Source organism: Thamnophis elegans, chromosome 14, assembly GCF_009769535.1.
Source record: "Thamnophis elegans isolate rThaEle1 chromosome 14, rThaEle1.pri, whole genome shotgun sequence".
Lineage (NCBI taxonomy): Eukaryota > Metazoa > Chordata > Lepidosauria > Squamata > Colubridae > Thamnophis > Thamnophis elegans.
Window position 1 is genome coordinate 1,325,938 of NC_045554.1, and position 23,527 is coordinate 1,349,464.

General features: G+C 49.5%; 2 protein-coding genes across 2 annotated transcripts; both read right to left on the reverse strand.

Annotated features, from left to right (window-relative positions):
* Positions 1-1,813: 1,813 nt before the first annotated feature.
* On the reverse strand, positions 1,814-11,394 carry DRG2 (developmentally regulated GTP binding protein 2). Its single transcript, XM_032230567.1, has 13 exons — positions 11,279-11,394; positions 9,194-9,354; positions 9,014-9,103; positions 8,755-8,815; positions 8,300-8,390; positions 8,022-8,094; positions 6,816-6,906; positions 6,511-6,608; positions 3,798-3,874; positions 3,631-3,719; positions 3,424-3,482; positions 3,138-3,191; positions 1,814-2,492 (listed from the first exon to the last, which is right to left on the reverse strand). Exons 1-13 carry the CDS (start codon positions 11,340-11,342, stop codon positions 2,406-2,408), a joined length of 1,095 nt encoding a protein of 364 aa, XP_032086458.1. The 5' UTR covers positions 11,343-11,394; the 3' UTR covers positions 1,814-2,405.
* A 3,222-nt stretch (positions 11,395-14,616) lies between these two features.
* GID4 (GID complex subunit 4 homolog) lies at positions 14,617-23,393 on the reverse strand. Its single transcript, XM_032230569.1, has 6 exons — positions 23,083-23,393; positions 19,692-19,751; positions 19,441-19,548; positions 18,842-18,943; positions 18,284-18,414; positions 14,617-16,497 (listed from the first exon to the last, which is right to left on the reverse strand). Exons 1-6 carry the CDS (start codon positions 23,275-23,277, stop codon positions 16,434-16,436), a joined length of 660 nt encoding a protein of 219 aa, XP_032086460.1. The 5' UTR covers positions 23,278-23,393; the 3' UTR covers positions 14,617-16,433.
* Positions 23,394-23,527: the final 134 nt, after the last annotated feature.

Sequence of the window (23,527 nt, forward strand, 5' to 3'; positions counted from 1 at the left end):
CCTGAGCCGGTGAGATTTGAACCGCCGAACTGCAGATAACAGTCAGCTGAAGTGGCCTGCAGTACTGCACTCTACCCACTGCGCCACCTCGGCTCATTCCTGACCCAAACGACCAACAACTTTTTATGTCCACTGAGAGCATCTGCCCCAGAGACAAATTCCTTGTGTGTCCAATCACACTTGACCAATAATTCTATTCTATTTCTTATTCTATTCTATTCTCCTCTATTCTATTTTCTGTTCTGTTCTATTCTTCTATTCTATTCTTCTAGTCTATTCTATTTCAGTTGAGGAATTAAAAAACTGGATACCAAAGCCATCCAAAAAAGCGGCTGACCTTAGCCAAACCAGCTGTGCTGCGATGATCAGAGCGAAGGGCCGCTTAAACCAGTGTTTTTCAACCTTTTTTGTGCAAAGGCACACTTTTTTCATGAAAAAAATCACGAGGCACACCACCATTACAAAATGTTAAAAAAATTTAACTTTGCCAGAACGGGGAACTCCTTGGGTGCTGCAACGGTCGCTAAGTGTGAAAAATGGTCGCAACGGTCGCTAAGTGTGAAAAATGGTCATCACTCACTTTTTTCAATGCCATTGTAACTTTGGTCACTAAATGTTTTCCCCCTCCTCGAGACTCCTCACTTCTTCCTTCATTCCTCTTGCTTATCTACCTTCACCTTATCCGTCTTCTGCTCTTTCCCTCTCTTCCTTCCTTTCTCCTTCCATCATCTCTTCTTTCCTCACTCACTCCCTTCCTCCTTTTTTCCTTCCTTCCCCCTTCCTCTTGCCTATCAACTTCATCCTCTTTGTCTTTCTGCTCTTTCCCTCTTCCCCTTTTCTTCCTACCTCCTTCCCTCTTTTCTCCCTCCCTTCTTCTTTTTCTTCCTTTCTTCTTCCATCTTCCTCCTTCTCCTTCCATTCTTTCTCCTTCCATCCATCTTTTCTCCTTCCATCTTCTTCTCCCCTCCCTTCTTCTTTTCCTCCCCCCCTCCCTCCTTCCTTCCTCTCCTTCCCTTTCTCGCACACAGGAAGGGGAGGGGGGGCTTTCTAGTCGCTTTCACAGCATAATTTCTTTATCTAACTTTTAAAAAACAGTGTGCAAATCAAACAAGATTTTCGTAACCTGCGAAGCACCAAGTTATATTATGTTGTTACAAATTCGCAGCTACTCCATTCTTTCCAATAGGGAACTGCATTTCCCAAGATGCCTCAGGTCCTCAAAGCGCTGAACGCGGTTTTGCAATTGACTCCAGCGAGGCCCGGTAGCCGCCGGCTGGGGTGGCTGTCAGGGCGCTGCGGAGCGGACGCGCCGTTTGTTACTGCTTCCAGCAATCAAGATGGATAAGGGAAGCATTGCTTAGCCTTAGCTGCCGGACCCACTCCTAGCCCTTCTGGAGAGCGCAACGTGCACATTCCCTCTCTCTCAATTTCTCTTGGCTTGCAGCGGGAGCGGGAGATTAAGCGAATTCGCCCCGAAGGCTCCCAAGACAACAGAGGCCGAGTTCAGAAAGCGCATTTTAAAAACGATTTTTTGGGGGAGGGGGGGGGGGCAAGTGTTTTTCCCACGGCACACCTCACACTGTGCCGCGGCACACTAGTGTGCCGCGGCACAGTGGTTGAAAAACACTGGCTTAAACAATCACAAGGAACTCTCAACCAGATGTTTTCAAGACTATTGGCGCACGCATCATCCCCAGCCGGAGTGACCAGCGGATAACAGCCTTGTAGCTCACGGCTTGGGAGGGGGTGGAGAAGCGCTGAAGGTCCATCTGGTGTTGAGAGCAACCTAAAGAAGTGCTGCGTGAACATTTGAGAAGTTCCAAAGAGACGTGGGGAGCATCCTTTATTTGAGCAGAAGGAGGGAGGAGGGGGCCTGGGGCCGGGTGGGTGGGTCTGGAGCCGAAGTCTGGGGCTGGGCTGTGGGATATCAGGAGACGACCTGGTGAAGCGGGGAGGGAGGAGGAGGGGAGAGGACTCATTAATCCAGGCTCCCACCCACGGGCGGATCCTTCCTTCCTGTCCGCAGAGAAGAGGTGGCAAGGCTGAGTTCTGAAGGGAGGAAGGCAAGTTCCTCACTCGCGATCCGACATCTGACTCCCCGGGTCACAAGTCTGAGGCCAGAGGTAGCCAGGCGGCTACGATCATTCAGTCTCGAGTCATCTCCCATCGGAGGACCCTGAACGACAGGCGCCACTTAAACCAGGTTCCCACTCAGGAGGAGAACCCTGGTCCTCCTGGGCCTTCTCCCTCTCCGTGGCTGCATCTCCTCTCCTTCCTTCCTGGGATTGGGGGGCAAAGCGTCCTCCCTGCCCCGCCTCCTTGGGCCGGGTGGGGCAGCCGAGTTCTTACACACTTTGCAGCTAAGCTGCGCGGAAACGCTACAGAGGGGAGACAGGGACGGGCGGTTACTTCTTCACCACTTGGATGACGTCTTCGTGCTCCACCATGTGGCTGAGCCCCACGCGCTGGGGGCTGTACTTCGTGCTGGTTCCCTTGGGAGGCAGAGAGAGAAGTTTGGGAGACACAGAGCGAAGGATCTCTGAAACAAGCCGACATCCAATAAGGCAGCATTCCTCAGCCAAGGCCACTTGTAAGAGGAGTGGATTTCAACGCCTGGGATTCCCCAGCCCACCCCAAGACCCAGAAACGCTGCCCTAAGGTTTGGCTCTAGAGGGGTGGGGATTAGAGGGGACACCCCCCCCCCAAAGGGCACAAGGTGGGGGTGTTATGCCTGCAGCCATCTTTTCTTTTGGGTCTTTGGCCTGCCGCACTTTCTATTATTCCACTATGCATTTTCTATGGTGGGAAAATGGGATTGTACGGAGTTAGACGATAGGCAGCCATAACAACATTCTTTCTAGAAAGCCAAGGTCACCCTTTGTCTTTGCAACTCTGCACCTGACCGGAACTGGATGGGTGGAAGCTGCCAGAGTTCCTCAGCCAGCAAAGCTCTGGGAGTTGAAGTCCACAAATCTTCGAAGTTGCCACAGTTGGAGATCCTGGCCCTGGAATGTTACTGCGCCCTTGATTGTTCCTCTAGATGTCCAAGGCCAGGCTTGAGACCCTCATTCTGGCCCTGGGTCTGCTGCTACGAATAAAAGACCAGGCTGCCCCCTCCTTCCTCGGCAAACACTTACCCACACAAGGGCGTACTTGAACTGGTCGGCTAACGTCCGGTGAATTCGATGGCACTGAAAGGGGGGAAAGGTCAGGTAGGCGAGAAAGGGGCCTCGTGTACCCCCCGATCAAAGCATCCCACACACACGCCAAAGATCCAGCTATCATAACAGCCAAGTTCCCACAACCCTATCCGATGGCTTCGCCTGGCTGTCTCCCCTTGGGACACCCTTCAGACAAGGGGATTTCAACCCCCAGCCAGATCCAGCCACAAGGCCCTTCCGGAGGTCGCTTCTAAGGACTTACCACATGCTGTACAGAGGCCCCTTTTCGCAGAATGATCGCATCTGAAAAATCAGGTCTCTCTGCAAGGAACGAGCATTTTTCGGTGAGGGAAGGAGAGGAAAAGGAAACGCTTGGCTTCTAACTCACTACCCATCGTGGCCTTCCCAACCTCCCCTTCATCCTCAGGCACGACCGAGCTTCCTCGGTTGTTCCCGGGTCGTTACTCACGGCCTCTTTTCTTTGTGTAGATGCAGGTGAGAGCCAGGTATTCCCACAGCCTTTCTAGCAGGTACTCCAAATTCAGCTTCATGCCACAGCTGGGAAATCACAACCATCAATGGATATAGTGATAACTCACATTTTGCGCAGGGCTTGGGGTGTGTGTTTCCCCTTACCTAATCACCACGCTATGAGGCCTCCGAGCCAGGCGGTCCACCTCTTCCATGGAGATCTGGTCAATTTTGTTATAAACCTAAATTAAGACACCGAGAAGGGAGGGGGGAAAAAAGATACACATCACATCCTGATGTTGATTCCACTCCCATCTCTCACACAGAGTTTCTAAAATGCTATTTATTTATTAGATTTATTGGCTTCTCATCTTGCCACTGGGGATCGTAATTATAAGCCTTGACACCCCAGGCAGAGAAATGTTCCGGGACAATTCATACAAGAGCCGAGGTGGCGCAGTGGTTAAATGCAGCACTGCAGGCTACTTCAGCTGACTGCAGTTCTGCAGTTCGGCTGTTCAAATCTCACCGGCTCAAGGTTGACTCAGCCTTCCGTCCTTCCGAGGCGGGTGAAATGAGGACCCGGATTGTTGGGGGCGATATGCTGACTCTGTAAACCACTTAGAGAGGGCCGAAAGCCCTATGAAGCGGTATATAAGTCTAACTGCTATTGCTATTGCTATTGCTATTGCTATCTATCTATCTATCTATCTATCATCTATCTATCTATCTATCTATCTATCTATCTATCTATCTATCTATCTATCTATCTATCTCTATATCTCTGTCTGTCTGTCTGTCTATCATCTACCTATCTATCTATCTATCTATCTATCCATATCTCTTATCTATCTACCTATCAGTGGTTAGGGTGCAGTACTGCAGGCCACTTCAGCTGACTGCTATCTGCAGTTCGGTGGTTCAAATCTCACCAGGCTCAAGGTTGACTCAGCCTTCCATCCTTCCGAGGTGGGTGAAATGAGGACCCGGATTGTTGGGGGCGATATGCTGACTCTGTAAACCACTTAGAGAGGGCCGAAAGCCCTATGAAGCGGTATATAAGTCTAACTGCTATTGCTATTGCTATTGCTATTGCTATTGCTATTGCTATCTATCTATCTATCTATCATCTATCTATCTATCTATCTATCTATCTATCTATCTATCTATCTATCTATCTATCATCTATCTATCTATCTATCTATCTATCTCTATATCTCTGTCTGTCTGTCTGTCTATCATCTACCTATCTATCTATCTATCTATCTATCTATCTATCCATATCTCTTATCTATCTACCTATCAGTGGTTAGGGTGCAGTACTGCAGGCCACTTCAGCTGACTGCTATCTGCAGTTCGGTGGTTCAAATCTCACCAGGCTCAAGGTTGACTCAGCCTTCCATCCTTCCAAGGTGGGTGAAATGAGGACCCGGATTGTTGGGGGCGATATGCTGACTCTGTAAACCACTTAGAGAGGGCCGAAAGCCCTATGAAGCGGTATATAAGTCTAACTGCTATTGCTATTGCTATTGCTATTGCTATCTATCTATCTATCTATCATCTATCTATCTATCTATCTATCTATCTATCTATCTATCTATCTATCTATCTATCTATCTCTATATCTCTGTCTGTCTGTCTGTCTATCATCTACCTATCTATCTATCTATCTATCTATCTATCTATCTATCCATATCTCTTATCTATCTACCTATCAGTGGTTAGGGTGCAGTACTGCAGGCCACTTCAGCTGACTGCTATCTGCAGTTCAGCGGTTCAAATCTCACCGGCTCAAGGTTGACTCAGCCTTCCATCCTTCAGAGGTGGGTGAAATGAAGACCCGGATTGTTGTTGGGGGCGATATGCTGACTCTGTAAATCGCTTAGAGAGGGCTGAAAGCCCTAGGAAGCGGTATATAAGTCTATTGCTATTGCTATTTTATTTATGAGCTGCGGTGGCGCACTGGTTAGAGTGCAGCACTGCAGGCTACTCCTGCTGACTGCCGGCTGCCTGCAATTTGGCAGTTTGAATCTCACCAGGCTCAAGGTTGACTCAGCTTTCCGTCCCTCTGAGGTTGGTAAAATGAAGACCCAGAGACTGACTCTGTAAACCGCTTTGAGAGGGCTGTAAAGCACTATAAAGCAATATATAGGTCTAAGTGCTATTGGGGAGGAAAAATAATCAGCGGAAGGATTTTTCATCAAAGGGAGTGCTGGGAACTTGATCGCTTCAGATCAGAGCAATTTTTTAAGTCCCCAAACGTAGCTATCTGGACGCCTGCCAAAATGGAACAGGAAGGACAAAGAATGTCTCCACTTCATTCGAACTGTGCACCAATTGGGGAAGATGAGGAGAATAAGGAGGAGTGGTAAGGGGAGAGAGGAGAAGGAGAAAGGAAGGGGAAGTAGAGTAGAAAATGATGGAGGGAAGACAGGATGTAGAAGAGTTGGAAGCAGAGGAGAGAAGAAAGATAGGAAGAGAGGGATAGGAGAGGGGGGGAAGGGGGAAGATGGGGTGTATAAGGAGGAGTGGTAAGGGGAGAGAGGAGAAGGAGAAAGGAAGGGGAAGTAGAGTAGAAAATGATGGAGGGAAGAAAGGATGTAGAAAGGGGGAGGAGAGAGGGGGAAGAAAGTGTCGGATAAGGTATAAATATGGTGTATGGAAAGCAGAAGAGCCAATAACTGGGTTTTTTCCCCCCTTTGGTAGTTGATGGTAAGATGAATTGATGTAATTACTTAATAATACAACTTGATATTGACTATGTAATAGTATACATGTGATTATATGCTATGAAAATGGAAAATAAACTTTTTTTTATGCAAACTGTGCACCAATTACCCCGTTCGTTACAGAAAGAAGTTTCTTGCAAGCTACTCACATAGAGGCAGGGCATGTACACTCGGTTGCCAACAATCACGTCAATGAATTCATCTGCACTACAGTCTTCCCTGAAGAGCACCTCCGCGTTGAAGATTTCTTAGGATGGGAGAGGTAAGGGCACATCACCTTTCGTGGGGCTCCCGTTGCTTATGACCACAGGAAGAGAGCCCACCTGGGATTCAAATCCCAGGCCTGCTTTTCCATATCTTTATCAACACCACCATCCCCCGCCCCGTTTAACATCCTGGGTCCTTGGGGGAGAAGAGCAGATCATTCCCCCAGGAGGACCCGGAGAAAGGATACTATATTCGTGGAGGATAAGCTGCACCAGCTTCTCCGAGCACTGGGTCAAGGTCACAGTGGAGTTGAAGGAGATGCCGCCCCCTTTCTTGGGCTGGAAGGAGGACAGAGGGGCAGTTAGGGCGATGCCAGAATGTCCCTTAATGTCATACCTATCACAGGTGAACGGATACATGGTCTCATGATTTCCCTGGCCTGGATTCCCCCCCCCCTCCCCTAAGGATCTAAGGTTGTGGGAAGGTTTAAGGTTTATTATTTATAGGCCGCCCTTTTCCCTGAGGGGACTCAGGGCGGCTTACAATTTATAGGGAGGGGAATACAAAACAATAAGACATAAACAATACATAAATTAAAATGGAACACAACATTCATTCATCATTCGGGTGGGGACGGATTACAATCTTTATCCCCAGGCCTGACGGGATAGCCAGATCTTGAGGGCTGTGCGGAAGGTCTGGACGGTGGTGAGGGTGCGAATCTCCACGGGGAGGTCGTTCCAAAGGGTCGGAGCTACTACTGAAAAGGCTCTCCTCCGCGTAGTCGCCAGTCGACACTGACTGGCGGATGGAACTCGGAGGCCTAATCTGTGTGATCTAATAGGTCGCAAGGAGGTAATTGGCAGTAGGCGGTCTCTCAAGTACTCAGATCCACTACCATGGAGGGCTTTATGGGTGGTAAGTAGCACCTTGAAGCGCACCCGGAGATCAACAGGTAGCCAGCGCAGCTCGCGGAGGATAGGTGTTATGTGGGCGAACCGCGGTGCGCCCACAATCACTCGCGCGGCCGCATTCTGGACTAGCTGAAGTTGCCGGATGCTCTTCAAGGGCAGCCCCATGTAGAGCACATTGCAGTACTCCAGCCTAGAGGTCACAAGGGCACAAATGACTGTTGTGAGAGCCTCCCGGTTCAGGTAGGGTCGCAACTGGCGCACCAGGCGAACCTGGGCAAATGCCCCCCTGGTCACAGCTGACAAGTGGTGGTCAAAGGGAAGGCAAATAAAATCCTGGAATAACATCCGATTCCAGATTTCTCCAAACTGGCTCTCTGTGGTTGTCTGGAACTAGGATACAGAGTATTTGTGGGGCTGATGGAGGTTGAAATCTGGCCATCTGGACAAGCCCTTTCTTCCTTGAATCAGAGACGCCAGCAGGCAAAGCTAACTCCCTTCCACAGTGCAAACCAGGGTTTTTCAGACTTTCTGCGTCTCACCTTGAAGTAGATGTTGGGCTTCTCTTTGTTGAGCCTGATGCCCACCGTTTCTAGCTCCTTTTCCAAGAGAGCCCTGCAGGAGAAACCAAACCTTTGGCCCAAAGGCATGTTTGCAGGAGGACGCCCTGATTGCAAGCAGCAAGCCTTACATTTGGCCCACGTGCAGAGAAGACACGAAGGCTGCCTTCTAAGGTGGCTGGCAAAGGAGAAAATCCCCAAGGACCGAGCTCCCTTCCCTCACCATTCTGCTACTCAGAAGCCCCCCCCCTCCTGCTGACCTCTGCACTTCGCCCTTTGTGGCGTCCAGCATCATGATGACGACATCTGAGGTCCGGGCCACTGCAATCACCTGGCGTCCTCGGCCCTTCCCTAAAAACACAATTACTTTTTTTTTACTCTTATAGAGAAGCTGACAAAGAACCAGGCCATCAAAGATGAGATCATGCTCATTTTTTGACCTGTTCAACCCAAACAGAACCCTGTCTCTGAAAGTTGACATAAAGATTGCTTCCTCATACAACAGCTCAAGTGCAGCTCCCCCCACCGCCCCATCTGACACTTCTCAACAATAGGACTTCCTTATTTTTTTATTTTATTTCTCCCTGTCCCGCCTTTATTATTTTGGCCAGTATCTCAAGGCAGTGAACATATGCAATACGCCTCCCTCCTCTTATTTCCCCCACAACAAACCCATGATCTATTTAGCAGTTAAAAAGCAGAAGGAAATCCCAACCTTGAGCAGCTCCTTCAATGATCCCAGGAAGATCTAGAAGCTGGATATTGGCTCCTTTGTACTGCGCATAAATTGAGAAAAAATCAGAAGAGGCAGGGAGGGATCAGAAAGCAACCCACCGCATGAAGGATCAAGCGATCGTCTCACGTGAACCAGAGTGCCAATTTAACTAGCCTGTGTGAGCTACACATTCATAAAAAGCATCAGTATCCGCTCTGGGTTAATTCAGCAAGAGGGAACCTGTTAAAAGTGCGTTTACCTCTATGACTCCAGGAATACAGGTCAGTGTGGTGAATTCGTAGGAAGCTGCTTCACTAGCTGTGGAAGTCATTAAACTCAGAAAAGTGGACTGAAAGAGAAGGCAGAGGTTTAGAAAGCAGCAGGACTTATTTTCAAAGAAGATGCCCCAAAGAGTCCTCGTTCTCGGCTCGGCACTGACCTTACCCACAGAAGGGAAACCGATCAGCGCCACCCGGGCGTCCCCCGACTTCATCACATCGAAGCCTTCCCCTTTGGCTGCAGCCGATTTGGAAGGCTCTAGAAGCTGAGCTCTGTACTTGGCAAGCTTGGCCTTCAGCAGACCAAGGTGGTATTCCGTAGCTGGGGTGGGGGTGGGAAGGGTGGACAGAGAAAGAACAAGCAGGTGACAAAGGAGCCAAATCGACCATGTGGGGTTTGGACAATCTGTTTCATCTGAGTCACCGGGGGTTCCTAGGGACATAGTTATACTAAATCTAAAGCAACATTAATCATAATGCAGTACTAACGTGCTTTTCGTTTTTCTTGCTACACTCTGTAAATATAATCCCAGATGGACCCTTTCTGCCCCTCTTCTGATTTTCTGTGCCCACCACCGGCTTCTCCCTGCGTGTCCCTGTGCATGCAACATGCGAGCTGTGCCAGCCATCCGCTCCCACATTTGTGGACGGGCAGGGCAGGGATGATGGCTGTCCATTGCTTCTGGAGGCTGACAGGAAGAGGGAGAGGAGAATTGGGGGTGGAGGGTGGGGGCAATTGGCCCGGAGGCAATCCTAGTGGTTTCAGTGGCTTTACTATGATCTGGGCTGGGGGGGGGGATGCATCAGATCATACTGGAGGCATCAGTTATTATTAAATCTATTTGCTGCCTTTCTCAGCATGGGTGACCCTAGGGGGCTCACAACCATACAAGAAACGGAGAAATAAAAAGGGAGTTTAAACAAAGGGAAAGTAAATATCAGAACGATGAGGCAACGGAAAAGAAAACAGTTCATTTATGCAGTATCCCGTTTACTGTATTTAGGGAATGTATAAAGCAGAACAGGCACATGCAATACACATGTACACATATATGTTTATATACACAAAACATATATATGTGTATGTATGTGTACGTACGTACGTACGTATATGTGTGTGTGTATACATGCACACACACACACATACATACCTACAAAAGAAGAGACTGACATTGCGGGGAGGAAGTGACAGGAGCTAAGCCTCCATCGATTAACATGCCTGAAGCAAAAACAGTGGGCCTATCACACACACACAATGGCCAGATTGATTAATGACGTAGAAGCCAATATCTCTTCAATGATAGTTTTTTACACTCTGGAAGCTAAGTGGGTAAATATATTCTAAGTTCCGGAGATCGCAATGTCTGTCTCTTCTTTTATAGCTATACCTGGAGCTCATATTTTTAGGGTAGTTCCGTGTGTGTGTGTGTGTGTGTGTGCATGTGGTGTGTGTTTGTGTGTGTGTACATATGCATACACACACACACATATACACACACACATATATATATATATATATACACATAAGCATACACACATACGCACACACACATATATATACACATAAGCATACACACACACACACATATATATACACATAAGCATACACACACACACACACACACACACACACACACACATAAGCATACACACACATACATATATAGGAAGCAGTAGGCCTCCTCCCATATTTGGGCATACCAGGGGTTGTGACACTAAATACATACCTATTTCCCTGGCTCAGCTGATAAAGGAGGAGAACCTTGTGGCTTAGTGGTTAACACATCTGCCTAAGATGTAATACAGCCCAGGTTCGAATCCCAGTAAGGGTATGGCTAGCTGATGAGAGCTAAATAGCTTGAAATAGATCTATACTAGTCTCCTTGTATTTATTTATCAGCACAAATACAACACACACACACACACACACATACATATACACACATATACAAACCCACACACACACACCACACAGAGGGGTCAGATTTTGAAAAAGATTTAATTTTATTTTGCATTAAATGACACCCCGCCCCGTTGAAATAACACGGGCAGGCAAATGAAGAGCCGGCGGCGTTTCTCCCCCACCCCGAGAGAGGCGGCAGCTCCTGAGCCTGGGACTCCGCCTCCCACCCCCAGCCCAGCGGCGCTCAGGGAGCCCTCCAGCCGGTGAAGCGGCCCTTGCGGGGCTCCGGAGCGCTTCCCCGGTGGGGTTCCTGCCTGCCGGGCGTCCCCCCGTCCCGCCTCACCTTTGTTTTTCTGGGTCCGGGCGATCTCCTTCTCGATCTCCGCGATCTTCTCCAGGATCCCCATCTTGGCGAGTCGGGCGGACCGGGATCAGGGACGGGCTGCCCCGGAAGTAGTTTCCGGTCAGGTCCGCCGCGGAAAGCCTTCCGCCCAGCAACCGGAGCGGCGATGTTTCGTTCCGCCCCTGTCGGGGGGAGCTGGAATAGCGGGGGTGGGTGGGTCCCAAAGCAAAGCCAAGCCAATTATGTAAATTTTTTTGTCCAACCTTCGCAACTTTAACACTGGTGGACTTCAACTCCCAGAATTCCCCAAAGTTAACATATTATTTATCACACATATATAAACTATTATTTAGCCCACATATTAAAAGATTATTAAACCTGTACACAGCTCAGAATCACCAAGTTGACCTATGTACACATTTCAATAATAGAAAGGGCATCGGCCCAAGTCCTTTTTTTTCATTCCATCCTCAATCCCAAGACCTAACGGTCACTTCTGTCCTCATTTTTAACATGCTGGCTTCAAAATATTTGATGCTTCTTGGATGTCTACAACCCCAAGACAAAGAAGCATCTTTAGCGGATGGGAGGATGGAGGGTAAGGCCGTCAGAGCTGCAAATGAACAGACTTGCTCCCAGCTATTGGCCAAAGATTGGCCAGCGCAACAGTACTATAATAAAGCCCATATTGCAAATATTACAAAACCAATTCTATATGGCCCTCCAGGCCCAAGTGAGAGTTGGAGCGGGGGGGGGGGGGACTCCTAGACAAAGGGCAGAGGGTAAAACAGAGCCCTATAGCATCAGTGAGTGGGCCAAACACAAAAGATGTTTTAAAACTGCTGATCTTATTTCAATCATCCAGATATCCAGTATGCAAAGTAGCTATCATACCATCGTGCAAGGAAGTGATGGAAAGGGGGGGGGGTTGTTTTAATTTTCAGAAATTAGCCTTTGATTGATGCTTCTAGTTCTTTGAAATAATGAAGCAGGATTGCAAAATGTTGACAAGCACAAAAGGAACATCAAGGATGCTGGCCCAATTTTATTCATATGCCCAGATATTCAGGACTTATTTCCCCCCTCCAAAAAAAAGGTTTGCCAAAGATGTGAATAGTGATGTTCTGTAACCTTCTCTGCCCAGGGAAAACAATTAGAATTGTCCACAAAGTTCTGAGCCTTTTGGAAAATATCAAATTTCTTAAGAATTATGAGCCTTATTCAGCTGGGCAACCTGTGATACGGGGGAAAAAAATAAGGAAAAGAACAGACATGGATGCTTTTTAAATACACATTCTTTTATTTGGGACACTGATAATTCTGGAAGAAAAAACCCCACAGTCTCTTTTCTGCAATCCATCTATAAATAATCTTTAATACTGTGATTAAGCTTATAACATCCTTTCCATACATTTTGGAAGATCCCATCCTTTGACAAGCTTCGTCCTGTTTTCTGAACAAACCCAGGCAAAGGCTCTTCAGTTTAATGGGAGACAGAGAGAATTAAAGACAAGCCTTGAAATGGGGGGGGGGGGCTATTTTCAAGAGAAAATAGTTGCTTTCTCCACACCAACTTAATTCCCACCTATTTAATCTCAAGTGCAAGCATCAATGTCACATCTATGGCTTAAACAGACTGGAAATCCTGCTCCCTCCAACCTGAGATTGCCTTGCTTATTCCAACTTATTCAAATCTCCCAAGTGGGGGGTAGAAATCTGATAAATTCATGCTATGAAATATTCCATCTGCTTAATAACTAACCTCGGGAAGCAGCTTGGGTGTTAGCACAAAGGCCCCTTGCATTTTCAGCGGCTAGAGTGAGGACATTTTCCAACATTTGAGAGATTAGGTTCCAAAAGAAACCACCACCTGAGGTTGGAGGTGATCATACAATCTTTGAGTTAAATTAACTTTGAGCCCAATTGAAGGCCTGCCACATTCCCTTCTCCCGATGCCTGGCACAAGATGGATTTCACTCCCTCTTAGATGAAAACCCGTTTTCACTTAAAATCATGGAAATCTATGCCTGAAGGACATTATCTCAAATCTCTCCAAGGCATGTGAAGCTAAACATTCCATCCACAATCAGGACAGTATCATCCCAATGATTTACGGTTGTATTTTTCTCCAAGGGGGAAATAAATAGATGCCCAAGAAGGAATAGCGACCAAGAAGTTTCCCCTGCAATGTTTCAATTTGGGATAGTGTGAACAGGACTCTCCTCTCTTTCACTTCCTTCTTTTATGCTATATAGGAGGTGCTGAAATATAGAGACAACTTATTGGCCTTCTTGAAAATTTTCAATTTTTCCCTGGCCAGCGCTTTCAAGGTCACTTCTACCATAAAAGTTTAATTCTTTTAAGTTTTGCTGTCCAGCATCACTGGCTGGAGAAGCCCTGGAAAAACCTGAAGCAAGCACCACCTTCTGGCAAGCTATGACCCTTCAACCATTTATCCTCACGCATCAAAGGTTATAGGCAAGTTGTAACTCACACCTGGGACAGGTAGATATGATCTTCATGCAATTACAGGCGCAACTACTTCTCCGCAAGAGGCCAGTTTGCCCAGAAACAGAGTGGGAGACGCAGAATGCAGGGACTTGTGGTTTTTAACAGAGGAAAAGGCTTTGGGAATTCTGCAGGATGTTCCTGACCGTCTGTGGCTGGGGGTGAATATAATGCAGGCAGGCTAAATGGGTTTCCTGCAAGGCTGATGGGAATGCTTGGTTTGAAGCAGGCATGAGATCCATACACTCCTGCCCAGTTAAAACGATTAGGCCCTGCAAATGCAAACCCCAGCACTCATTAATTAGCAACTTAGTTTACACCAGGGACGTCCAACCTTGGCAACTTTTTACGTCCTGTGGACTTCAACTCCCAGAATTCCTCAGCATGGCTGGCTGGGGAATTCTGGGAGTTGAGGTCCAACGGTCTGAAAGGTTGGACATCTCTGGTTTACACTGTGGCAAAGGGAAGCAAAGAGCCCATCTCAAAATGCCCAGCTACCTTGTGCTACAAGATACAGGATTGTGTAGGCTGGTGGCCATTCTTTTAAACAGTCTATATCAGTGTTTCTCAACCTTGGCAACTTGAAGATGTCTGGACTTCAACTCTCAGAATTCCCCAGCCAGCATTCGCTGGCTGGGGAATTCTGGGAGTTGAAGTCCAGACATCTTCAATTTGCCAAGGTTGAGAAACACTGGTCTATATCTTAACAAGCCAAATTCTAAAATTAAAAAAAAAACTAAACACCAAAACAGCAGGATTCTGCAATCCACGTGTCCAATGAGCCAGCCTGCACATTTATCTTCTTTCACATCGTTTATTCCAGCTTTGCTCGCTGTTGGGAAGAACAAAGAGCTACAGAGAAGGACGCAGCCCCAACCTTCAAGTCCTTTTTTTCAGCGACCTCTTTCGCAAGCGACAACGCTTTTTCACACACACACACCCTGCCTCCCATCATTCAAGGAAGCTCTAAGAGCTCAACCTGTATTAGTTATTCCCTTCCCCTCCCCAAGACACGCAGAGTGCTGGAGGCAAGAGAGAAAGTCTTCCTCCGCCCCAATTACCTGCCCGTGTTTGAAAAATCAAGCCACTAGGAACGCTTCTGATCCTGCCACACAGGAAGGCCGAGCCCCAAAGAGAACACAACCACAACCTGCCATCTTTGGCCACTGGGGACATTGTGTCCCTGTCCACTGCCAAGCTCTGCAAAGGTCAAGGCGCCCGCGGAAGCAGACAGGAGGAGGGCAGCGGGGCGTATTCTAAGCAATTTGAAGCAAGCAAGCACAGCACAGCACCCCCCCCCCCCCCCCGGCTCAGGAGCTGCATCATGTTCCTGTTCTGAACACTCGAGTGGCAGAGCGGTTCCCACCCTCCCCCAGCAACAATGTGGAGATGCAGAAGCCTCGCGAGGCCGTACGAAACAAGGACCGCCACTCTTACACGACCAGACATGCATAAAGTTTGGCACAGAAGCCTTAAGTCACTGAACATTTCAAAGTCTTGGGAGACCGGTTTATTCGGGGAGGGGGACGAGGATGTTTTAATTTTTTTGGTCTGATAAAAAGTCCTAGCAAGCATCCATCGTTTCCTGCAGCGTGAAACCCGGGGCGCATGTCAGAAGCGTAACTTGCACACCGCTGCCAAGCGCTTCCTTCGTGATGAGTAGGCGGCAGCACGGCGAGATAATTACAGAGAGAGCACTCACCACCATCCACCAGGAGGATGCGAGCTGGTGAGCTTGCACTCATTTGCACCGGGAGGAGAGGAAATAATAATAATAATAATAATAATAATAATAATAATAATAATAATAAGAGCAGCCATTGTAAAATATGGTGAAGAATTATTTGTGCACGTTACTACACAAGTCTTTGAGCCAGCCGTGAGGAAGGGGGCCATAAAGACACCTCTCTTTCAAGAAGTCCTTAAACATTTTCCATTTAACGTTGCGAATTCTGCACCGGCATAATTAGCTTTCCCGCCACTGCAGGGTGCTTTAAGCTCGCGCTGCTGGGACTGACTAACATTCCGGAGGAAGTTGAGCCTTGTAAACCAACCGGAGCAGATGATTCACCCCACCCCACCCCAGCCAGGCCCTCCTTCCATCGGCCAAGTGCTTCCTTGGCAAACACTGCAGTTGTGGGCCAGACACACCAACCTCAAGTAATGCTTAGACCAGGCAGGAGCCCCCCCACCCCCACCTGTTCTGGAGGAACCCCTACACGGAGCCAAGGAGGAAGCAACATAAGCAGGAAGCAACTTATGTTCTCTTCTATTCCAAGGAGATCTGGGGAGACGCGGGCGTTTCCTCCCCCCCAAAAGGAGCGGGGGGGAAAGGACTGTCAGCGATCCCATGGCGAACTCTGCAAGGAAAGGGCATTGAACGGGTAGCTCTGAGATCCGTCTCTGGGATCAGGTTGGCCACGCGGCTGGAAGAAGGATCAGGCTCCGGCAGTCCCGTGGATTCCCCTTTGTGCTTTCAGATCGGTCCAGATGGCCCGTAAGAGGGGAGCCTGGTGTCTTCTGTCCCGACCGAGACATCCCCGTTGTCTGAATAGAAGATGCGCCCTCGCGCTCGCCTCCTCCTCCTCCTCTCTCCCCACCCCCCGGCCTCACTGGCCATCTCTTAGTGAAGCTCTTGGCATTCCTGTCACCGGAATTCGTAAATGGGCGCGCTGTACTCAGGGACGTGAGTCAGATTCAGAGATTGATACCTGGGGGGGAGCAAGGGAAACAGGTTGAGCAGAGCAAAAAAGGTGGGCGATTCTGCAGCATGGCAGCAGGTTTCCAAGAGCTGCGGTCTCACAGCATCAGAGCGCCGTGGTGGCGCTGTGGTTAGAATGCAGTATGGCAGGTTGATTCTGCTGACTGCCAGCAGTTCGATTATCACCGGGCTCAAGGTTGACTCAGCCTTCCTGCCTTCCGAGGAGGGTAAAATGAGGCCCCAGATTGTTGGGGGCAAGAGGCTGACTCTGTAAACAGCTTAGAGAGGGCTGTAAAAGCCCTGTGAATTAGCAATTTAATAAATTTGTATGGCGCCCAATCCCGTGGAACTCTGGGAGGCTTACAGCAAGATAAAAATAAGAATTAAAAAATAACGTGAGATATAATTTAAAAAAAACCAAAAAACACACCATACATTCCATTTAAGTGGGGCTGGACCTTGTTCAACAGCCCCAGGCCTGCCGGAACAGCCAGGTTTTAGTGGCTTTTCGGAAGGCCAAGAGAGTGGGAAGGGTCCGGATCTCTACGGGTAGATCGTTCCACAGGGCTGGAGCAGCTACAGAGAAGGGTCTCCCCCGAGGAGCCGCCAGCCGGCATTGTCCGGTCGACGGCACCCGGAGGAGGCCCAACCTGTGAGATCTAATTGGCCATTGGGAGGAATGTGGCAGGAGGCGGTCTCTCAGATATCCAGGTGAAGCAGTATGTAAGTTTAAGTGCTATGGCTATCAGGTTATGGGCCCAGATGGCCCTTGGCAGTGGACTATTGAGAGACCACCTGCTGCCAATTACCTCCCAAAGACCCATTAGATCACACAGATTGGGCCTCCTCCGGGTTCCGTCTACTAGAGATTTAGAGATTTAGAGATTTATTAATATTTGTAGGCCGCCCTTTTCCCTGAGGGGACTCAGGGCGGCTCACATAAAATAGGGGAAGGGGAGATACAGACATTAAGATAAGACATATAATAAAATAATAAACAACATACATTCATCATTCGGGAGGGGAATTATCCTTGTCCCCAGGCCTGACGGGCGAGCCAGTTCTTCAAGGCTGTGCGGAAGGCCTGGACGGTGGCGAGGGTGCGAATCTCTACGGGGAGCTCGTTCCAAAGGGTCGGGGCTACTACTGAGAAGGCCCTCCTCCTTGTAGTTGCCAGCCGACACTGGCTGGCCGATGGTATACGGAGGAGGCCTAATCTATGTGATCTTATTGGTCGCAGGGATGTAATTGGCAGAAGGCGGTCTCTCAAGTACTAGCCAATGAAGGCGGTCTCTCAAGTACTAGCCAATGTCATCTGGCTACTACCCGGGGGAGGGCCTTCTCTGTGGCGGCTCCAGCCCTTTGGAACGAGCTCCCCACAGAGATTCGGACCCTCACCTCTCTCCAGGCCTTCCGAAAAGCCGTTAAAACCTGGCTGTGTCGGCAGGCCTGGGGTCGATGAGTTTCCCTTCCCCTCTCGAAACGTGTGGCTGTTGGTTGTTTTAAATTCCCTGTACTTATGTTGTAGTTCTTGTGTTTCCCTTCCCCTCCTTTGGGTTTGTGCGCCGCCCTGAGTCCCGCTGGGAATAGGGCAGCATATAAATAAAATGAAACTTGAACCTTGAACCTATTGGCCTCGGCCCTAATGTGATCTGAGCCCACCGGTGAATGAAATAAATTCCTTTGGGTCTCAATACATTAGTCACTCAATCACTGTCAAACGTTTGGGATGGTGTCCCTACGACTTGGCCTTGGGCGAGGAAGGTTCAATTTCCCATCATCCCCCCCCATCTTACCATTCTGAACTCCTGTGATAGTAATAGCCCTCTATACATGCTGCAGACTTCTGAAAGCATATGTAATAAAATCCAGCGAAGGATGCCCCGCTGATGTCTTTAATGGTGTGATCTGGGACGAGGAACTGCTCCTGGGCACAGAAAGTAAACACGTGAAGACAGGGAAAGCTAGAAATGTGGTTTTCTTTCCCTAAAAGATGATCTTTTAAGAGAATTAAAATTCATTTCATATAGTGTTTTATACGCGATATAAGCAGGCTGTATACCAAATCTCAGTTTGGATCACTGTGTTTCTCAACCTTGGCAATTTTAAGATCTGTGGACTTTTAAGCCCCAGAATTCCCCAGCTAGCACGAGGAACTCCCAATTTGGAGAGTTGAAGTCTTAAAGCTGCTGAGGTTGAGAAGCACTGCTCCAAAGATGGCTGTGAGGAGCAAGTAAGAGTAATTTTACTTTTCTTAAGATTGAGGGGAAGGGGAAGCGCAGGCTCTTTAAGTCCAGGTTTAGCCCCTTGCCAGGCCCAAGGCACCTTTTTGGAACCGTGCTCAAACAACTTACTTTCCACCTCATGAAGACAAAGTCATCATTCTTCAGATCCTCATAATCAAAATCGTCAGAGTTAAATATTTTTGCGAACTGGTAAAATGCTGGGAACTTCCCCTAGGAGAAAAAGGGAGACACGCATCACTGATGCCCTTGACATTCCTGGCCCCGTGTAAGAGCACACACACACTCTCCAAAGGCTCCATCCTCCCCCCAAACGGGAGCTTGCATGGAAAGCTAGCAAGTCAGGGAGAAACCTCCGCGAATCCTATCCCTACCCCAGTGTAAAATAGCTCTTGCCTCTCCACCCACAGGCAAGGGATCCCAGGCTGGGTGAAATCCAGAAATCCTCGGCAAGAGCCGAGGTGGCGCAGTAGTTAGGATGCAGTACTGCAGGCCACTTCAGCTGACTGTTATCTACAGTTCAGCGGTTCTAATCCCACCGGCTCAAGGTTGACTCAGCCTTCCATCCTTCCGAGGTGGGTAAAATGAGGACCCGGATTGTTGGGGGCAATATGCTGACTCTGTAAACCGCTTAGAGAGGGCTGAAAGCCCTATGAAGCGGTATATAAGTCTAACTGCTATTGCTATTGCTATAAATCAAGGGGACTCACCCAATGTTTACGATCCACGTCTTCATCTGCATCCCATTTCCGGGTTAAAAACGGGTGCTTTTTACTGATTATTTCTCCTTCAAAGAAAGTAGTAAGTGTTGGATACTCCTAGGAGTGAAGGAATGAAACAGGGGCACAATGAACATACGGAAGAAATCCAGGATTATTCCCCACCCCTATTTTCCTAAAGCAGTTGCAATTGGGCATTGAAGAATGCCTCCAGAAAGACACGGTCTGTTCCAGACACATACCTCAGTAAGGCCTTTAATCTTTAAGTATCCACAGAGATAGGAATTGTCCATGTCAACATGCTGGAAGACAAAAGGAAAACATTCTCTGTGGCTGCTCCGACCCTCTGGAACGAGCTCCCCGTGGAGATTCGAACCCTCACCACCCTCCAGGCCTTCCGCAAAGCCCTTAAAACCTGGCTGTTCCGACAGGCCTGGGGCTAAAGAGTTTTTGCCCCCTTTCTCGAATGGTATGGTTGTTGTGTGTTTTTTAAATTTTTGTATTGTTATGTCTCGTCTTTTTTATCCCCCTGTCTGTACCTCCTTCCATGATTGAATTGTGAGCCGCCCTGAGTCCCCTTCGGGGAAAAGGGCGGCATATAAATGTAATCAATCAATCAATCAATCAATCAAAACATATCCTAATAGGTCAGGGCTTAAGGCTGGACCAAAGAACTCAAAACAACACAGAGAATCTTTCTCTGCAACTGTGAAAACAAGGATGACGCCCTGAGCTCCAATTAAAGTGGGAGTAAAACCAGATTAACACACCCTCCTCTTCCTTCTGCTACATTTGCTGAAAGTCCTTGGAATCCTCATTCTTCTGAAAAGCCAATGCTAATTATGCTAATTATGCTGACTGCCAGGAGTTCAATCCTGACCCGGCTCCAGGTTGACTCAGCCTTCCATCCTTCCCAGCTTGGTAAAAGGAGGACCCAGATGTTGGGGGGGAGGGGGGCAAGAGGCTGACTCTGTAAACCGCTTAGAGAGGGCTGTGAAGCGGTGTATAAGCCCAAGTGTTGTGGCTATTTCAAGAAACTCCAGCAGCATTGAAAAACAACCTTGTTCTCCCAACCCCTGAACCACGTTTTGACCATCGACGGCACTCATCAAGACAATTCAGGAAGAGGAAGGAACCCACGGATGCATCCCTTGTTCTTCCATCTAGCCTGCCTCTCTCCTTGCCTGCAGCTTCCTCATTCTCCGGAGTTCCAGCCCTTTCTGTCAAAGACAAAAGGCCCGCCAGGTTCCTCTTTACCTTCCTTGGCTCAAACACTTATGCCACTCCCAGGCATCAACCTTTCCACATCTCAAGGTGGTCTGGAAAACGAAGCCCAGATTCACCAGTGCCGACTGGCGACTACGCGGAGGAGAGCCTTCTCGGTTGCAGCTCCGACGCTTTGGAACGATCTCCCCGTGGAGATTCGCACCCTCACCACCGTCCAGACCTTCCGCACAGCCCTCAAAATCTGGCTATCCCGTCAGGCCTGGGGATAAGACCTTAACCTCGCCCCACCCGAATGCTGAATGAATGTTGTGTTTTACTGGTTTATTTTTTTATTCACATTTTTCTTTTTTCTCGTGTTCTGTCTTGCACTCCCTCCCTATTAAGTGTAAGCCGCCCTGAGTCCCCTCAGGGAAAAGGGCGGCCTATAAATGCCAATAAACATCTAAACATCTAAACATTTAAACCAGCCGGCTTCGTCTGCTTAAAAAGAGCTGGCGAGAAGAGTTTGGAAAAGGAAACGCAGCCCAACCTTCTCTTCCATTTCTAAGGTCTACTTCCGCAGGGTCACCTGGAAAGAACGTTCGTTGCCAGGTCGTCCAAGATAGCCCAGGAAGCAAAAGCAGAAGAATGACCGGCGGATGCTATTCGGGGCTCTTGACCTTTATACGGCGAAGGCACCGTTTTGTCTGTGCTTTGTCGGGGAAAGCCAGAATGACAGCGGAAACAATGCAGGTCTGGGTCTAAAAATTGCCTGGGGGTTGGATGGAAATTGTCCAAGGACATCGGAGGCTTTGGGGACACAGCCTATGGGTGGCCTGCGTGTAGAAGAACAGACTTTCCTGGGAAGACCAGAGTTCTCTGCAGGCTAACATTTGATTTCCAAGAGTGGCCAGCCAGAAGGCCACGGTTTGCTCTCCTTTGGGGTCCGACAGCCAGGACACAACTTTGTGGAAGGAGGTTCCCAATGCATCAACTGAAGGTATCACATCCAAAGAAACGCCTGAAGTTACTAACAAACCTATTTTGCTGAGATAAAGGTGCGTTGAAGGCTACAACAACTTCCCAAACAACAACCTTGACAGCAGCAGATCTCAAGCTCTGAAACATCTGTAGCTCCAGGAGCAGCCCAATAAACGCCTTTCTTCCCCAAAAGGTGTGCTCAGCTGCAGAGCCCCAGATGCTCAATGAAACCCGTGGTTCTCCTGAAAGCAGAATCCTTCCACAGCTCTGGACTTTCTTTCTCGGCAGGATGCCTTACAATCAGGGGTGAAATTCAGCAGGTTCTGGAGAATCGGTAGTGGAAATTTTGAGTAGTTCGGAGAACTGGCAAATAGAACCTCTGGCTGGCTCCAGAGTGGGGAGGGAATGGGGATTTTGCAGTATCCTTCCCTTGTCATGCCCACCAAGAAATTTGGATTTCGCCACTGCTTACAATGCTTATTTATTTCCTTTATTTCACTGATGCCACGGCCGTAGGGAGCTCACAACCATCCACAACGGCAAGGATTATTTTTTAAAGCATCCTTCTATCTCCCTGCCTGTTGCCAGGCCCATCACCCTCCCAGCTCAACCTCCATTCCAGTTCAAGACCTGGGGAAAGAGGCAGCTTTTCACGGCTCCCCTCCCGAAGGCTAAAAGGGGAGGGGTCCCTCGGATCTCTGGGCTGCCCCAATAATAAGAATTATTTATTGCCAGTGCACAAAATATGTACAATGAGATTGGTTGGGCTGGGGGTGGGGTGGGGGGGGGAGAAGACACCGAGAAGGGGAGCCTCTAAGGTCCCATCAGGTAGCAAGTTCCCAGGGAGGGGATCTAGAGCCTCCCCATCCGAGCTATCAGGACCCCCCACCTCTTCCCACTTCTGCACCTGCCAGATTGACACCTGTGTGCCTGTGTGCCTGTGTGTGTGTGTGTGTGTTTGTGTGTTCTGGGAGGGGGGGGTGTCCTTGGGGAACCAAGCCCCAGGGGCTTCCTGAGGGCCAGGCATGCTTTGCTCTCGCCATGCAACCTCCCCCCCCACCAATTTTGGGCATCTTCACAGAGGCTCTTGCAAACCCCCCAAAAATATTGGGGGAGAGGAGATGCCAGATGCAAGGTATATTGAAAGTGGGGGGGGGGAGAGAGGACCGGGCGAGGCAGCATCTCTTTGGGGCTTTGAGGGGGGCGAAATTTTCTACCCCTCCCCCCGAATTCGGGGTCCATGAAGCCCCCCTCCCCCAAAGGACCCCTCCTCAGCCTCCATGCCATGGAAGGGGCGGGCGGGGGAAAGCAACTTCTGTTCCCTCCCAGACCACGAAGCGCCTCCTCCTCCTCCTCCTCCGGGGCCCCAGGGGAAACGGCGGAGGGGCGGGGAAGGATGGGTGGGGGAGTCCGCCGGGGACGATGGGTCCGGGGCTCCCGGCTCACCTGCACGACCACCTCCACCTCGTAGGCGTTGCCCTTGGAGCGCTGCTGCCCGCGGAACTTGGCGCCGCTGTAGAGGCGGCTGGTGTTGACGCCGGGCTGCGCCGTGTTGATGGGCGGCGGCGGCTCCAGGCGGGCGGCGGCAGCGGCTCCCGGGGCCGGCTCCGGCGGGCAGCGGCAGGAGCTCCGCACCGGCATCTCGGCCGGGTCTCCCGGCGCCAGCGCGGGGCGGGCGGGCGGGCCTGGCTCGTCCTCCGTCACCGGGCCGGCCTCCCTGCCCGCCTGCAGCCCGCTCCGCCTCGGCTCCGGCCCGCTCCCCCTCGCCGCCCGCCGATTGGACGACCGCCGGGCCACGCCGCGTCCCGATTGGCCGCGACACGGTCACGTGCGCGGCGACAGAGGGGGGAGACGCCGCTTCCTCTGGGGAGACGGCGCGGCGGAGGGGACA

Excerpts from the sequence above, each read along its gene's own strand:
- DRG2 (XM_032230567.1), bottom strand. The coding sequence starts at position 11,342 with ATGGGGATCCTGGAGAAGATCGCGGAGATCGAGAAGGAGATCGCCCGG. Across the intron at positions 3,875-6,510 it reads TGTACATGCCCTGCCTCTAT|GTTTATAACAAAATTGACCA; the intron begins GTGAGTAGCTTG and ends GTCTTAATTTAG. Across the intron at positions 2,493-3,137 it reads TCAAGTACGCCCTTGTGTGG|GGAACCAGCACGAAGTACAG; the intron begins GTAAGTGTTTGC and ends CTGCCTCCCAAG.
- GID4 (XM_032230569.1), bottom strand. The coding sequence starts at position 23,277 with ATGCCGGTGCGGAGCTCCTGCCGCTGCCCGCCGGAGCCGGCCCCGGGA. Across the intron at positions 19,752-23,082 it reads AGGTGGAGGTGGTCGTGCAG|CATGTTGACATGGACAATTC; the intron begins GTGAGCCGGGAG and ends TTTGTCTTCCAG. Across the intron at positions 18,944-19,440 it reads ACGTGGATCGTAAACATTGG|GGGAAGTTCCCAGCATTTTA; the intron begins GTGAGTCCCCTT and ends TTTTTCTCCTAG.